The sequence below is a fragment of the Drosophila mauritiana genome, chromosome 3L (genome assembly GCF_004382145.1).
Source record: "Drosophila mauritiana strain mau12 chromosome 3L, ASM438214v1, whole genome shotgun sequence".
Lineage (NCBI taxonomy): Eukaryota > Metazoa > Arthropoda > Insecta > Diptera > Drosophilidae > Drosophila > Drosophila mauritiana.
In genome coordinates, this window is record NC_046669.1 from 13,022,091 (window position 1) to 13,038,314 (window position 16,224).

The 16,224-nt window shown below is 44.5% G+C and overlaps 6 protein-coding genes across 6 annotated transcripts; 5 read left to right on the plus strand and 1 right to left on the minus strand.

Moving 5' to 3' along the window:
* Positions 1-1,934: 1,934 nt before the first annotated feature.
* On the plus strand, positions 1,935-4,358 carry LOC117139901. The gene is made up of 4 exons (XM_033302581.1): positions 1,935-1,965; positions 3,218-3,555; positions 3,719-3,748; positions 3,964-4,358. The coding sequence occupies exons 1-4, from the start codon at positions 1,935-1,937 to the stop codon at positions 4,348-4,350; spliced, it is 786 nt and encodes a 261-aa protein (XP_033158472.1). The 3' UTR covers positions 4,351-4,358.
* On the plus strand, positions 2,516-3,086 carry LOC117139903. The gene has a single exon (XM_033302583.1). It carries the CDS (start codon positions 2,569-2,571, stop codon positions 3,007-3,009), a length of 441 nt encoding a protein of 146 aa, XP_033158474.1. The 5' UTR covers positions 2,516-2,568; the 3' UTR covers positions 3,010-3,086.
* Positions 4,359-4,361: 3 nt separating the features above from the next.
* Positions 4,362-5,328, minus strand: LOC117139902 (retrotransposon-like protein 1). Its single transcript, XM_033302582.1, has 2 exons — positions 5,218-5,328; positions 4,362-5,155 (listed from the first exon to the last, which is right to left on the minus strand). The coding sequence occupies exons 1-2, from the start codon at positions 5,243-5,245 to the stop codon at positions 4,449-4,451; spliced, it is 735 nt and encodes a 244-aa protein (XP_033158473.1). The 5' UTR covers positions 5,246-5,328; the 3' UTR covers positions 4,362-4,448.
* A 940-nt stretch (positions 5,329-6,268) lies between these two features.
* LOC117139899 lies at positions 6,269-12,760 on the plus strand. The gene is made up of 2 exons (XM_033302579.1): positions 6,269-9,690; positions 10,957-12,760. Exons 1-2 carry the CDS (start codon positions 6,822-6,824, stop codon positions 12,063-12,065), a joined length of 3,978 nt encoding a protein of 1,325 aa, XP_033158470.1. The 5' UTR covers positions 6,269-6,821; the 3' UTR covers positions 12,066-12,760.
* Positions 12,761-12,883: 123 nt separating this feature from the next.
* LOC117139900 lies at positions 12,884-14,122 on the plus strand. The gene is made up of 2 exons (XM_033302580.1): positions 12,884-12,968; positions 13,044-14,122. Exons 1-2 carry the CDS (start codon positions 12,938-12,940, stop codon positions 14,039-14,041), a joined length of 1,029 nt encoding a protein of 342 aa, XP_033158471.1. The 5' UTR covers positions 12,884-12,937; the 3' UTR covers positions 14,042-14,122.
* Positions 14,123-14,942: 820 nt separating this feature from the next.
* Positions 14,943-16,126, plus strand: LOC117140800. Its single transcript, XM_033303897.1, has 2 exons — positions 14,943-15,039; positions 15,092-16,126. Exons 1-2 carry the CDS (start codon positions 14,976-14,978, stop codon positions 16,072-16,074), a joined length of 1,047 nt encoding a protein of 348 aa, XP_033159788.1. The 5' UTR covers positions 14,943-14,975; the 3' UTR covers positions 16,075-16,126.
* Positions 16,127-16,224: the final 98 nt, after the last annotated feature.

Here is a 16,224-nt window from a genome sequence, read left to right on the forward strand (position 1 = left end):
CCCTCTTTTTCGGCGTGTAGGAAGCGGCTCTAAAAGGTGGAGATGGTCGCAACTTCAACGCGTGGCTTCAACTCAATTATCAAACTTTTGGCTGCCAATCCGGGAACTCGCGGCAGGGACCACCTGCCAATGGATCCTGAATCTCCACACTCCGCGCAGACAGACTGAAACAGACGTGTGGGTTCGAAACAAACGGAAATGGATTTTTGATTGAGTGCACAATAATATGTGAAATGCATTTTACAGACCGAAACAAGAGCAATACACAAAATGAAACAATACAACACAGTGAGTGGAGTTTAGTCGTGTGTATTTTATTATATTTTTGCATGAATGAAAAAAATAGATCCGCCCACCTCCGCCGAAAAGAGAGCATTTTAATTTGGAGCGAAAGTTGCAATTTATTTGCTAGTCCGTCCATCACAAAAGTCCATTTATTTCATTACAAAGTGCATAGGTTTCGGGGGATCCCCTTCTTTCGTTTCTCACTCCGCAGGATATTATCCTCCGTCTGATGACTACTTCGGCCATCCACTTTATGGCGTATATTTGGCCAATTTATTGGCTAGCCTCATGGCTAACAAATTGCAAACACAATGACGATGAAAAATTATTGCGTCGTTTATTCGATTCGGGGACTATGAAAAAAGTTCGAATCCCTCTGGCTTGACTTTTTCTGCATTTATAATTGGAAATTTATAAAGGACGGGTCGTAAAACAAGCTTAGCTGAGGGGTTAGTCATAAAAGCCGCAAAACAGTTAGGAATAATTACGTGGGGCATCAATTTGATGGAAATGTATAAAACATTCCATTTGTCTAAGTGGAACTGTGTGTGTGTGAACTGTGGAAATTGCAGGAATTTTAAAAATTGATTTCTTGATATGTGAGTTTAAACCCAAATTTTTGAATTTCAGCCAAAAACTTATTGACAAAAATACAAAAAAAATATATTTCCCAAAATTATTGTTTATTCGCCCTGCTTAACCAAGAGTAAATTCATTCCCAATGAAATCGTTGCCAATTTCGACCATTTCCCTATGGCCAAGTTTGTGTAGCCAACTTCTTGGGGCAATCGCCGCAGATCGATGTCTGGCACTGGCTGCCTGAATCTCGGTCTAGACGTCGTCTAATGACAAACGCAAACCGCAAGAGATGAAGGACATTGAAGGAAACGTTATGCAAGGCAGTCGGAGCCAAGTCAAATGGAAATGCCATGCCTCCCCCCCGTCTGGCAGCTAGATAAATAAACTGAACTTTAAATGGATGCAGCGACCCATCGATGACTTTCCAATGGTCTTGGCTAATTCCGGCTGACCACACTGAAAGAAAAATCGCTATTTTGCAATCATGTCCAATCAAGAAAATGTATTTCACAATAATGTAAAAAATATATATTTATTTATAAACAATTTGAAATGTGACATACCAATTATTATATCTTTTCTTTTTGATTTCTTAAAATTTCTTATTAAGTTAATATTTATTTTTCTCTGTGTAAAAAAGATGGAGCTGTAGAGAGATATGAGGACCCTTACAACTTCTGTTGGGCACTGAGGCGAAAGAATATCTCTCCAACCGAAAATCATAAAATGCATGCAAAATAAACCGAAAAAGTGGCGCATCATCATTATTTATTCGATAATCCCCCCCATCCACTACCTTGACCACCTTAGACAAGAGACTCAATCAATGACGACATCGTCTTTTAAATTTGTAGGGCCAAGAGATGGCGCAGCAAAATTTGCATAGAATACAAGAAAAGAGAAAAGTAGAGCCAGACTATTGAGAAATTAATATGCAAATTTCTGATAGTAGAACTTCGCATTGTTCCCATTCAAGTGAAATTTCTCAAACCCAAAAACTTTGCCTTCTCAGCTATAAAATAGAAATCGCATGCCAAAAGCGGTTTCAGTATTATTATTAAACACGAAACATGAAGACATCTTGGAGCTTTAGTTGCGGAGGTGCGTTCCATGCGAAAATTGTGGTATACGATGTGTGTTAGTTGTAAAGGATTGTTTGGGAACAGCTAGAAATGTGAATGTAACTAAGTGAAGTGAAAACGGATCCAAAGGCAGCTCTTGCCTCCAGGAAAACCAAGTGTTAACAAGAAATTTCTAGGGGGACAACAGGGTCGTCTTGCCAATTTCCATCGAATGTGCTTCTAGAACTATCCATGATTTTGGAGAATTCCACGAAGGATATACGGGTATCCCCTGCTGAGTTTGGCTGGAAAAATCGCCACAAACCCCGAGGATCTGTGCGAACGGCGCTAAGTTGGATGCCATAATTGAGGATTAAGCCGGGTGCGCGGATCTCTGGCTAGTCATAAAGCCATAAACGAGACGGGGAAATTCCCGGCGACCCGGATCGCTTAGAAAACCCGAATGAAAAGCCTGTTAACGGTTTTTGGTTTACGACATGCAAACGCGTGACTGGCACCCGCTAATTACCTGTACCAAATCTACCTGGGCGGAGGACCTACCTGCCCACCAGATCCTTTAAAAGGACCTCACCCCCTGGTCGGGGCATCATTCGCTCCTGAGACTTACAACCAGCAACACACCATGATTGACCAGCACAAGCCCAGCCGCAAATCAGAGAAATCCAGTCACAGGTCGGGAAAGAAGCATTCCGACAAACCACACAAAGTGAAGACCCACGATCCGCTCAAGAAACAGAAGAAGCGGGCTCTGAAGAAGCTCCGCCGCAAGTCATCCACTGTGAATTTCCCGTACCAGCTCTTCCTGTACCGCCAGGAACTAAAGCGGGCCAGCGCCGACTTCTCCTATCTTCGGCTCTCAAAGGCCAAGATAGTGCTTACCTCCCAACTGATCGCCCAGAAGATGGGCAGCTGCAATCCCGATTGCAGCGTGGATGAGCTCAAGGAACTAAGCCGCGAGGTGCAGTTCCAGAAACGCCTCTGCCATCAAGTGGAGCGCCTGCAGCAATTCCGGCAACTTGGACTCACCGAGATGATCCTCAACGGCAAGAAGACGACGCTGTAACCTGTGGAATTAGCAAGCAAGCCGGATTGAGCAGGCTGTTAGGCTGGGATTGGGCATTATTATAAGTTAGTCGGTAGTGTTTAGGTTGTAATATTTTATCAAATAAAATATCACATGAATATTGCAAAACAAAATATTTTTCCTTTACTATGGATACTATAAGTATAATTCGGATAATATTATTAATTTTTAATGTCTTGCCCTTCAGTTTTGCTCCTGTTTGCGATTATGTGCTCTGGCCAGAATGTAACGAAATCAAACAGCAGCCAGGAGATCATCAGAGTGAAGGTCTTGCCGCAGTCAACTCCTTCAGATCCCTCAACTGGTTCCTCCATATCCACCACCGCCACACCCAAAACTCCCAAACCGAAATCCAATCCTACAGCCAAGTCCGCCATACAGACTCACGAAATCGAGGAGGAGGACGACAACTTCCACAACGATCGCCTTCCCGCCTTATCAGAGGATGAGTACAACAATCTGAGTGAGGACGCCAATCCGCTGCACTTCCTCAAGCAACAGCCTCTGGATCTTGAAAATGAGGAGGTGAGATTCCTTCACCTTTTAGAAAGTTATTTTTAAACAACTGTCAATTAAAATTAACAATTATAACTCAGTCTATATATGAAAATGAAACTTTTTACATCGTGTGATGAATTTTTTTTTGTGAAAATTAATTCCAATTCCTTGCATTTATTTTCTCGCGTAGGTGCCGCCGAAACCTGAAAAAACAGAGATGGTATGCCGTTAAATTATATACTTTATTAGTTATTCATAGTTATGTTAGTTATTATTCATAATATTAACACACTTTTGCATTGTAAAGAAACTAACTGATTCAAATATTTCATATTCATCTCCATTTCTTAAACATTTTTATTTCAATACCCGTAATTTTTGATCGTATTTTTAATTAAAAGCCAAAAATAGTTATAAAATTTCTTTATTTTTCAGCCCCAGCAGAAACCTGAATCTCAAACCGAGAGCAAGCCAGATTCGCAAGTGATGGCTCCACAATCCGCCGGTTCACCCATCTACATAACCATTCCCATTTATATCAGCACGGGTGGTAAGCTGCCCATTACTTTGACCATTGGAGATCAGGATTTGTCATTAAAAAGGGCAAGCGGATCAGGATCCAACAGGAAGAATCCCTCTACCAAATCACCGAACTCGTTCTTCAATCGCTTGCTGCAGCAGATTGAGTCGCCCAAGAGGCGAACCACCAATCGCCATCGCAGCCAGCTCAACAGTCACGTATATGCGATGAAGGAGATAGACAATCAGGGGAACAAGGATGGCAAGAAACTCAAGGTTTTGCTTCGTAGCCCAATGCAATAAAAATGTTCAAACACTGATTATGGCATACAATTTATAGTTAGCAATAAATAAATGACAATAAATAGCTGAGGAATGATGTGTTGATCGTAATTTCTAGACTAGACAGCATTGCTTAGAGGAGCCGAAGTCGAAGGGGCAGACTCCTCCGTCTTCATGGGTTCCACTGCCAGAGTCTCCTTTTCGGAAACGACAGCAGGGACCTCAACTTCCGGGATCTTCTCCGCGTTCTCACCCTCTGGCTTTTTGTTATCCTCGATTGTGGTTTCCGTTTCTGGAATAACTGTAGATGGAGCTTCTTCCTCATCATCGTCATCGCCGATTACCTCCTCGATGGCCTGTTGGATGAAGTGCTCGAACTGCTGGAAGTACTGCAGCGCATTGTTGGCCACCTGGGCGGTGGGCAGATCGGTGGTGACCTTCTTCAAGGCATCCCGAATGAGCACGAGTACGGGTTTTCGTGTTGGAGCTGCTCCAGTGGTGGCATCCACCTTCTGATCCTCATTGGGAATTTCGGTGGCAGCCTCCTCCGAAGGTTCCTCAGTGGTCTCCGCCTCACGACGTCTCCGGATCACCGAGTCATCTTCGTCGTCGTCCTCTTCATCATCATCGTCATCCTCGTTGGTCTCCTCCTCCACCTTTTGAGCCTCTTCCTCCTCTTCATCATCGTCCTTCTCCTCACTGCTATCGGCACTGGAGTTCACAACCTGCGGATCCTGTTTTGAGACGGCTAACTCCTCAGCGACATTGGCTTCCGTTTCCGCCAATGGGGCTGCACTAACAGAGCAGGTCAGCACGAAAAGAGCGACTGCAATTGGGAACAGACAGATTAGATAAGACCCAAAAAACCTAGAGATTAGCTCAACTCACCGAGGGCCAGGTAAATGGGTCTGACCATTGTGGTAATCCTTTGCTTCCAGCTGGCTTCGTAGTGGACTTTTGCAGTTTTGCGGTCTTTATGAGCAAATCCAGCACACTGCTTTCGCTTTTTATAGCCCCTCCAAAAATGAAAGTAAATGCGAGCAAACAAGGCGATCCCAAAACGCTGCGCTCTCTGCGAGATCTGAACCCGGTCTCTGGAGCCGACTACCAGAGCGTTGTCCAGTCGCTTTTACTGCACCCAAGCTCTCTATCTTGGGTTTCTTTCCTCCCACCTCGGCCCATCTCATTTGGTTTCTTTCTTTTCGTTGAACCACTTTTGTTTACCCGGTGGCTTACAGAAACCCCAAAGAAACCGAAATCATTTATTTAAATTTTCGGTCTTTCTGTTTTCTGGTGACTTCTTTCATAAATCTGTAAATTTGACGTCTATGGTCGCTGTGGCTTCGATCTGTTTGTCTGAAAGATTAACGCCTTTCGGCAACCCCAACGCAACAGTCTTCAGCTGATATGCAAAATTGCTTACAAGATCACTTAGTCCCATATTTCTTGGGATTCGGTCAAAGCCCCAATTATGTAATTAGACACGCTTGGCGTCTCGGCTTCGATTTGATCGCCCACAACTAATGCATCGCAGATCGGTTAACTTTCTAATGCTAATGGGAAATTTGAAAACTTTTCCATGGAACTACGTATTCAAAATCAACAAGAAGTGATCACGAGCTGGATGAGTCATCAAACTGATGGTGGTAATAACAAATGCAATTATGATTGGTTGATTAACTGATCATTAGGGAAACATGATCATTAGAGAGCGATGATGATAAGTACACGAAGATTTACATTTAAATAAGAAAGATCAGTCTGAGAGAATGTATGCTGCAAAGTAATGTAAACTTTTCATATGTAAGATGATCAGCGAAACAGATAACTGAGGCACATTTCAGTTGAGCCCGCTCTAATTAAGATCACAATTGCCATCCACGGAGGGGATCACTTGTGCAGATCAAAGATCAACAGAGATCGGCGGAATAACAGTGTACGGATTATGAGCGGAGTCACCCGGTGCTACAGCTGTCATAACAGCGGATTAACATTCTATGTGTCGATGCTAATTGAACTCAGCTGTATTCTTTCTTGCTTCTTCTTGTAATTTTGCGGTCATAGCGATAGGACGTGATTTTGTGTATGCAAAGAAAAAATGAATTTAAATGAAGAATAAACTGAAGTTAAATAGTGTATATGATTCTTATTTGCGAACCCCATTACTATGATGCCAAAGCAGTGAGGCATCACAACTATTCATTGGTGGCCCATGAGGGGAACCTTGCTCATAAGAATCATAATTAAGAATTGCTAAAGGCTGTTTGGCAATTTTTTATCTTCGTTGTCGGCTTCATCCAGATAAATCAACGTGCCTACGTTTGCTATCGCGCTCGCTCTCATCACGACAGAGCTAAGTCCCGTTGCCCTTCGATTCCGTTAGATTTGCCGAAATCTCGTCCAACTTTAAAACAAGACGTCAAAGAAGAACATAGAATAAAATACGAGCATTTGTGCACATTCCATACAGTGGAGCAAAGTCAGTATAAACAATGTCGAAATTTGATCAATTGGTGCGAGTTCAAACTGACCGCATTGAGTCTTTGAAGCGTTTGTTCAGTAATGTGAAAAAGGACTCGAGTGCGCGGAAAACGGAAATATATTTCGAAAAACGTTTGAATCAAATCGACGAGTTTAACAAAGAATTTCATCAGGCGCATCACACACTTATATGCATGGCAGACTACGAAGAAAGTGTGTATAAGCAACAAAATACAATCAGCCAATTCGAAGACCTGGGCATGGAAGTTTACTGTTTTGTGGCAGAAGAAAAGAAACGAATTTATCCAGTTACAGTGACGCACAACGAATCAACTAACTCTACAATAACAACACATGTAGAGGAAGTACGGATACCATTGCCAAAATTACCAGTTCCGAAATTCTCTGGCAACTGCGCGGACTGGCCAAGTTTTCATGATGCATTTTTACGCTTAATTCACAATAATGAACGTCTGGATAAGATTCAAAGGTTCCATTTTTTAAAGGAAGCATTACCAGTAGGCCTGGACAACGACATTCGCCAAATCGCTTTAACTGAAGCAAACTATGAAGTCGCTTGGACCACACTTCTACAACGGTATAACAACCCACGCATTGTGTTCGCCAGCCACATGAACATGCTCTACAACTTACCGAGTCTTTCTAAAGAAAAATCTGCTGACATACGGTCTATGGTTAGTACAGTCAACGTCTGCATTGCCGCTTGCAATACCGTCAAGGCGCCACTACAGGGAGGAGATTTTTGGCTGACTCATTATCTAACAACCAAACTACCTAAAGACACTCACACAGCATGGGAGCATCATCTGGGCAGCAAGATTGACGTTCCTTCATACAAAGATCTGCAACAGTTCCTCAATGATCGACTTGTTACGTTAGACGCTATTGAAAGCCGTAACGCGTGCAGCGGCATGAAACAGTCAAATGAAACTTCAGAAGGTACTAAACGCGTGCGTGTGCACAGCGCCCACACCAGGTCGGGTGCTTCCGCGTCCGCTTGCTATCATTGTGGCAGTTTACACATCCTTCGAAGATGTCCGCAATTTCTTTCAATGGATTGCTACCAACGGAAAGAAGTGGCCAGCAAGGCAAAATTATGTCTAAATTGCCTGGGAAAATCGCACACACAAGCAAGCTGCCCCAGCAATAAGAATTGTCTTCATTGTGGTCAACGTCATCACACGATGTTACATTTTCCAGTAACACAGCCAACGCTGATACCCTCCTCGACATCATGCCAAAGCTCGGCAGCCAGTTCAGATGCCAAGCCGACTCTACAGTGCATGTCAACTACAACTTCATCTATGACTCATCGAAAGGTACTACTAGCAACAGCTCGGGTTGTACTCAGTAACACACAGACAGGATGCCAGGCCACGGTAAACGCGCTTCTTGACCAAGGATCTGAAGCAACTATCATTTCGGAGCATGCTGTACAGTCTCTCCAGCTCTCCCGAAGCACAACTCGCACTTCAATCACCGGAGTCGGTCAAGATTCAGGCCGACGCTGCAAATTCATCGTAAGTTGTTCGGTGCAAACAGCAACTAACCCAAATTTCTCGTTAAAGGTCGACGATGCTTATGTTTTGAACACGTTGACATCACACATGCCAAGTCAAAGTTTTCCAGCAGGAAACTGGAGTCATATCCATGGTCTCATGCTCGCAGACCCCTATTACTATAGATCCAAGCGAATCGACATAATTTTTGGAGCCGACCTTATGGCACAACTCTTGTTACCTGGAACTAAGATTGGCTTGCCAAACGAACCCATAGCGCAGAATACTCAACTCGGATGGGTTCTGTTAGGCAATGTTGGCAACACGCATATTACACGCCACATTCGTTGTAATCATGCCATAATAAACTCCGAAGAGCTGCTTAAAGTATTCTGCGAGGTAGAATCAGTTCCAGAACGCCCAAAGCTCTCCAAAGAAGATCAATGGTGTGAGTCTTTCTTTAAACAGACCCATCAACGTCAACCAGACGGCAGTTATCAAGTCCGTTTGCCATTCAAGAGGAACTTTGATCCCAGTATGACGCTCGGAAAATCTCATCAGATCGCCCTGAACAGATATCTTCAACTCGAAAGGCGCCTTCAAAGGGACCCCGACAAATGGAGAAGATACTGCAAAGGAATTGAAGAATATTTTCAACTAGGTCAAATCACGTTGGCAGAGACGAGCGAAAACTCAACCATAACCACGGATTCCTACGGTCAGCATGTTGCATCATGCGTGCTACCACATCATGCAGTTTTCAAAGAAGAAAGTCTCACCACAAAACAACGTATCGTTTTTGACGCATCGGCCCGGACCTCAAATGGCAGATCGTTAAACGATGTACTATGTGTAGGTCCCACGCTGCAAAATGATCTGCCAGCCGTTCTCTTAAATTGGAGACAATATCAGTTTGTTTTCACTGCCGATATACAACGAATGTATCGCTGTATCAATGTCCACCCTGATGACACGCAGTACCAGAGGATTTTATGGCGGGCGGCGGATGGAGTCATCAAACAGCATTGCTTAACTACCGTCACGTTTGGAACAGCGTCTGCACCTTATACAGCTATAAGAGTCATCCATCAAATAGCTGAAGACACACAGACAAAACATCCTATGGCATCCAACGTTCTCAAAAATGAGATGTATGTCGACGACATTCTCTCAGGCGATCATTCACAAGAGGCAGCAATACGGAAAAGTTTGCAAACTATGCTAGCTTTAAAATCCTCTGGCATGGAGCTACGAAAATGGGCTAGTAATGACCAGGAGCTGATGGCAACGATACCTCTCGAGCATCGATGCAAGCAGACATCCCTCAGTTGGGACAATGCGGACACCATCAAAACACTGGGTATGTACTGGTTGCCCAAGCAAGATTGCTTCACTTATAAATTACAAGCAAATACTCCAGCCGGTATAACAAAACGGGAAATCCTATCGACCATAGCACGTTTATTTGATCCTCTTGGATTAATCGCTCCAGTTGTAATTTCAGCAAAGATTATATTGAAGGAAATTACACTAGCGAAGCAATATCGCGAGGACGGATCGAGTACATCACTGGATTGGGATGAGCCAGTTCCCAACACCATTGCCGTCAAATGGCAACAATTTCGACAGCAACTAATGAATGTTAACACGATCAAAATACCACGCAGCGTCAAATTTATACCACAATTTAGTAGTGAGATACAACTGCACACCTTTTGCGATGGATCCTCCAGTGCTTACGCAGCAGCAGTGTATGCACGTACCCAACAGTCTGATGCGACTTTCTATACAACTCTCATCGTTGCAAAATCAAAAATTTCGCCAACCAAGCCGTTAACAATACCGCGCACTGAGCTATGCGGTGCAGTATTAGCTACCAAACTCACTAAATGGGTGCTGGAGAATAACCGATGGACCAATGCACACATATCTACCTTTTACTGGACCGATGCTACCATTGTTCTGCACTGGATTAAAGGAGACATTACTAGGTGGAAAACGTTTGTAGCCAACCGAGTGTCTTACATTCTCGACCACACCTCAGCGGCTCAGTGGCACCACATAGACACGTCGGAAAACCCAGCAGATTGCGCAACCAGAGGCTTACCTCCGAGCCAAATACCTGATATTTGGTGGCATGGCCCATCCTGGCTATGCAAACCCCACAATATTTGGCCAAACACGCAATCACAATTGCTCAATCTAGAAGAACGGGATCTGGAGGCCAAATCCATAAAAATTAGAGCCTTCACTACCTTGTCAGACACAAAGGATTCTATTATTGACCGATTCTCGTCGTATACAAAACTGCTACGTGTCACGGCATACATGTTACGATTCTGCCACAATGCTCATACTCGAGCACAACGAAGTCACGGATCACTCTCTCCTGACGAACTGGATGAGGCCCTGTGCTGCATAGCTCGCCTTGCACAATCCGATACATTTCACGCCGACATCCAAGCGCTTAAAAGGAACAAGCCGTTACCACCCCGTAGCACACTTTCAAATCTTACACCGTTTCTTGACAACAATATCTTGAGGATTCGTGGCCGTCTCAAGCATTCAAATCTCTCTTTTTCTCGAAGACATCCAATTATATTACCTCATTGTCACCTATTTACAGATTTGGTAATTCAACACTCTCATCAGCTCACTCTACATGGCGGCGCTCAATTAACACTGTCTCACATACGATACAAATTCTGGATTCCCAGAGGCAGACAAGCAGTCAGGCGAATCATCCGGAAATGCGTCCCATGTTTTAAGGTAGCTCCAGTCGTAGCGAAGCAATTAATGGGTGACTTGCCAGTACATCGAGTCAACCCCCCAACTCGTCCGTTCATTACAACAGGAGTTGACTACACCGGTGCGATTGAACTTCAAGCCGCGCGTGTACGAGGATCTACTACCTACAAAGGCTATGTAGCCATTTTTATATGCTTAGCAACCAAGGCAGTCCACTTGGAAGCCGTCACTGGACTTTCAACAGAGCACTTCCTGCAAGCATTTACGCGATTCACCGGACGTCGAGGACAAGTTCAACATATGTATAGTGATAACGGCACAAATTTTGTTGGCGCGAGTACATCGCTTAACCAGCCCATCACTTGCAAAGCAGCCCTAAATGAATCGACATGCCAACATGGGACAAGGTGGCATTTCACACCTCCATATTCTCCCAATTTTGGTGGCATCTGGGAGGCAAACGTGAAAGCAATGAAGCATCATCTTAAACGGATCGTCGGCAGCCACAAGCAGACGTATGAGGAGCTTACTACAGTTTTGATCAGGATTGAAGCATGTTTGAACTCACGTCCACTTTGCCCGCTAACCGCCGACCCTGACGATTTAGAAGTGCTAACTCCAGCACATTTCTTAATTGGTGACGCACTACTGGCACCGCCACAAGGTCGGCCGAATAATAAGCCTTTGCGTGAACTGTTTCTTGCACAACAACACATGATGCGACAATTCTGGTCCCAATGGTCTCGTGATTGGTTGTCACACTTGCAAACTCGGCCTAAGTGGTGCCAAATCAAAGAGAATCTTAACATCAACGACTTAGTCATTATAAAGGATGATAATCTACCACCAGCTAAATGGACTATAGGCCGAGTCGTCGAACTGCACCCTGGAACGGACTCGCTAGTCAGAGTGGTTACATTAAAGACGAAATCTGGCATTCAAAAGAGGTCAATCACAAAGCTTTGTCCACTTCCTATTTCAACATAATTATGATCAACACACGGATCAAGAATAACAAGGAGCCTTCATGCTGGACGACGCATTGGCGGGCGGCATGTACGGATTATGAGCGGAGTCACCCGGTGCTACAGCTGTCATAACAGCGGATTAACATTCTATGTGTCGATGCTAATTGAACTCAGCTGTATTCTTTCTTGCTTCTTCTTGTAATTTTGCGGTCATAGCGATAGGACGTGATTTTGTGTATGCAAAGAAAAAATGAATTTAAATGAAGAATAAACTGAAGTTAAATAGTGTATATGATTCTTATTTGCGAACCCCATTACTATGATGCCAAAGCAGTGAGGCATCACAACTATTCAAACAGAATGACCACGCTTGATTGGACGTGGATTTCCTGCGAGCGAGTGCAGCTGCCGGCGATCGCGGTCAAAAGAACCTCATAAAATAACAACCAGATCACCGAACCTTTCCAGATTGACCCAATTTCGGAGAACCGGCTCGAGAAGCGGCCGAGCTTGGAAGGCTGGGTGTCGAATGGAGGGCATCAAAGGTGTTAAAAAAAACACACACACACAACCAGTTCCAGATCCGAGGCATTCTAGATGGCTATCGCTGGGAAGGGTACGACCACAACCACATAGGTTTGCATAAAATTTCACCAAATACAATATAGTATGAGTACCAAAAAGTTGGCGTACTTTCGTTCGGACCTCGAGACATCGCGAAGTGTAAACAAATCTCGAGAAGATGTGGAGCTCTTTGGAAGAGCTGCAGTGGGAAGAAAACCGGTAAGCCCCTAAAGAATTCCCCGCCGAGTGGCTAAGACTGGTACTTAAGCACCGCTCGCCAGAAGATGCGATCAGTTGTTGTGGAGTCGAGCAGCTGACCAGATCAACATGAGGCCATACCAAGTAGTTTGCATCGTAGGTAAGTCTCGCATATAGAAGCTGACCAGTTCTGGAAATCCCATAATTAACTGGTATCAACCCATTTCCTTTTTAGCAGTGGCAGCTTTGCTGTTTTTGGAGGCGACTCCCGCGGACGCAAAGCGGCGCAAGCACAAGGGCTCCGATCATCACTATGAAAAGTCTGATCCCCACAAGACCAAGACGAAGACCAAGTGGTCCAGCTCCACGGATTTGGCTGGGAACACTCCCATTTCCACCGAAGAGCACGGCTACTATGTAAAGCGCACCTTTGCGGCTCCCGGTGAGATTGGAGCCGCACAGAAGCGTCTAAGTCCGCCCTATTTGGCCATTCCCATCGCCTGGTTCAGCTGTGAGTCGTCGGGCCAGAAGAATTGCCAGTCCTCCAATTCCGCGGCTATCAACAGTGCCGCCCAGTCCTTGAGCGAGGGCTATCTGTGCGACGATGATTGCGATGAACTGTACGAGCCCATCTGCGGCAAGACCCCCTCAGAGGTGGCCGTTTTCTACAACAAGTGCAAGCTGGGTGTAGCCAAGTGCCGATCCCACGGTCTTTGGACGGACTTCGCCTATGCCGAGTGCCAGGAGAAATATCCGCAGGAAACTGCCTATGCCGACAAGAAGTTCCGGTCATCACCTTATTTCCGGGATGCGGCCATCGTGGAGCAATTAAAGCTGGAGGAGGAGAAGCGTAAGCAGGAGGAGGAGCAACACAAACTGGAGAAGGAGCAGAAAAAGAAGGAGAAGGGTGAGAAAAAGAAGAACGAGAAGGACAGCAGCGAAAGCAGCGAAGAGAAGGATGACCAAAAGGAGAACAAGCAGAAGGATCCCCTATCCCTGATTCCACAGAAACAAGTGGAGTCTCCCCAGAAGCCAGTGCCAGTTCCTGTTCAAGTAGCTGTTCCAAAACCAGTTTCAGTTTTGGAGCCTGCAAAGACGACCGAGGACATCGCTATGCCCCCTATGCCACTGAAGGACACTCCCACGCCCAAACCTCTGGAGATCGCGCCCCTTCACCAGCTGACTCAACCCAAGGGCAAGGACAATGATAGGCTAAAGTACCAAGTAGCTTAGAATGAAATGGCTATACAAATCTCACCTAATTATAGTATTTATTTAATTTATTACAACAAATAAAATTCTAAACAACTATAATCATCTTTGATTGATACAGAAAATGGGTTCATTAATATCGGCCGATTGGTTTTGTACTTTAAACGTGTCTTGGACTTCATTTTCTATTGCTTAGTTTAATGGCAACCCGACTTCTTTAATGCCATACAAATACAAATCAGAATAGATCTGCTTAACGCTTTTAGATATTCCAAATGGGATCGAAAAGAATCTCTTATTTTCCCGAAGTCGGTAACAATGAAACGCCAAAGATTGTCTTCTTAGTTTCTATGACTCCCGAGATCGCTAAGCTTAATCTTTCTCAGACTTAACTAATTTCCAAGTCGCCAGTTACATTATGTTTAAGATCCCTTGAGCATTTAATTGAATTACGATTACTGTACACTTGAAATTACTTCTTTGGTAAGACAATTTCTTCACCCAAAGATGTAAATTTGTAGCAAGAGAAAATATGTAGCAAAATTTGTAATGGAAGAGAATGCACCTATTATATATTAACAGATTCTTGATAATTCTTTATGGCCTTTAAGAAACTTTGTGTATTAAAGTAACGGGTATAAGAACTCCAACTTTATATCTATCAACTTTCAATCAGATAATTTTCAAAACTTTCTTAGAGGCAAATTCACCTCTTTGTAATTATATTGAGAAGAATTCTATGGCGATGCAGTTGCATTGAATCAAGTGCATTGACCCCCAAAACAAGTTCTATAAACTGATTGATATCAGAAGCTTGAAAGGGCCATCATCCATTGCCAGGCACTAAACCTAAAAACTAATTGGGCGTGGGATGGACAATGCAACAGGTTGCGGCTGGGTTGCCTATAAAAGCAGCGGGATTTGTGTCACTTATCACAGAAGTTGACCAACTGCAATGGGAGCCACTAGTGTCGGAGTTCCAGTCTGGAAGATTCAGCTACTGATCCTGCTGAGTGGAGGTGAGAATAGTCTGAAAGTTGTGGTTTGTGGTATTTAGATTTCCTCTGCTAGTTGTTTTCTCCGTTCAAGCTGTTCCTGCCGATGTAACCGAAGGAGTGACCCATCCCCCAGCTGAGCAGCTGCAAACAGAGTCTCGTTCCCGTAAAGATGAAGACCTGGACTTAGAAGAAGACCTGGATGGACGTAATGCCTATATCAACAATCAGTTTGTGCCAAGTGAACCTGCAGAAGTCCTAGAGGATGTGCAGAATACGCCGCTCTACGAGATCCTTCAGAAGCAGATGGAGCAAGTGCTCGCCTCGTCGGCTCCCAATGACCCTGTCTACGAGCAGCACCGCGAGAAGCAAGAGCGTCGCGACCAGAAACCACCACACCAGCCACCGTACTTCGCCGGCGGAGATCGAGATGGTGATCTACAGGATGACTACGAGGACGAGGAGGATCAGACGGATCAGGGCTATCCGGTGGACCCCGAGAAACCGGACGCCGTGTCAGATGCTCCCGAGGATGAGGACCCAGGCTACCAGGCACCTTCGTTGAGCCTTCCAACCACCACCACTCGCAAACCATACAGACGACGCAGCACAACCACGTTTCAGCCACGAACAACCAGGACAAAAACCACTGCACAGCCCAGGATCTCGGAAAGACCATTGAACCAAACCAGCACCACAGAGCAATCACCAACTGTGACCACCAGCACTCCTCGGCCCAAGATTAGTTCTAGCACCAAACCCAAGACAAATTCTCAACCGGGAAACAGCCTGTCTAGTGACCCGCAGGTTTACCAGCACAAGCGTCGCGTCATCTTTAAGACCATCTCAACGGGCTCCCAGTTCGTCAACTCACCCATTGGCGACCTAATGATCAAGTTCTCCATCGGATTCGCCAAGCCAACAACTCCGGGTGGAGCTACGAGCACTGCGAGTTCACATACTTCGTCCAGTGAGGCTTTACGTGCTCTTTCTCAAAACTTAATTCGAAATTTTGAACTTCAGAAACTAAGAAGAGCCAATAAAGTGCAAAAATATTAGATATATTTTATTAACGGAGAAAAACCACGATTTTAATTTACTAACAACAATGGATTCGAAGACTATATCAGTAGTAGCTAAATTTCGAACAAAAGATATTTTTAAAACCCTCAATGGTATTAGCTCATATTCCAAAAATTTCGAATAGTG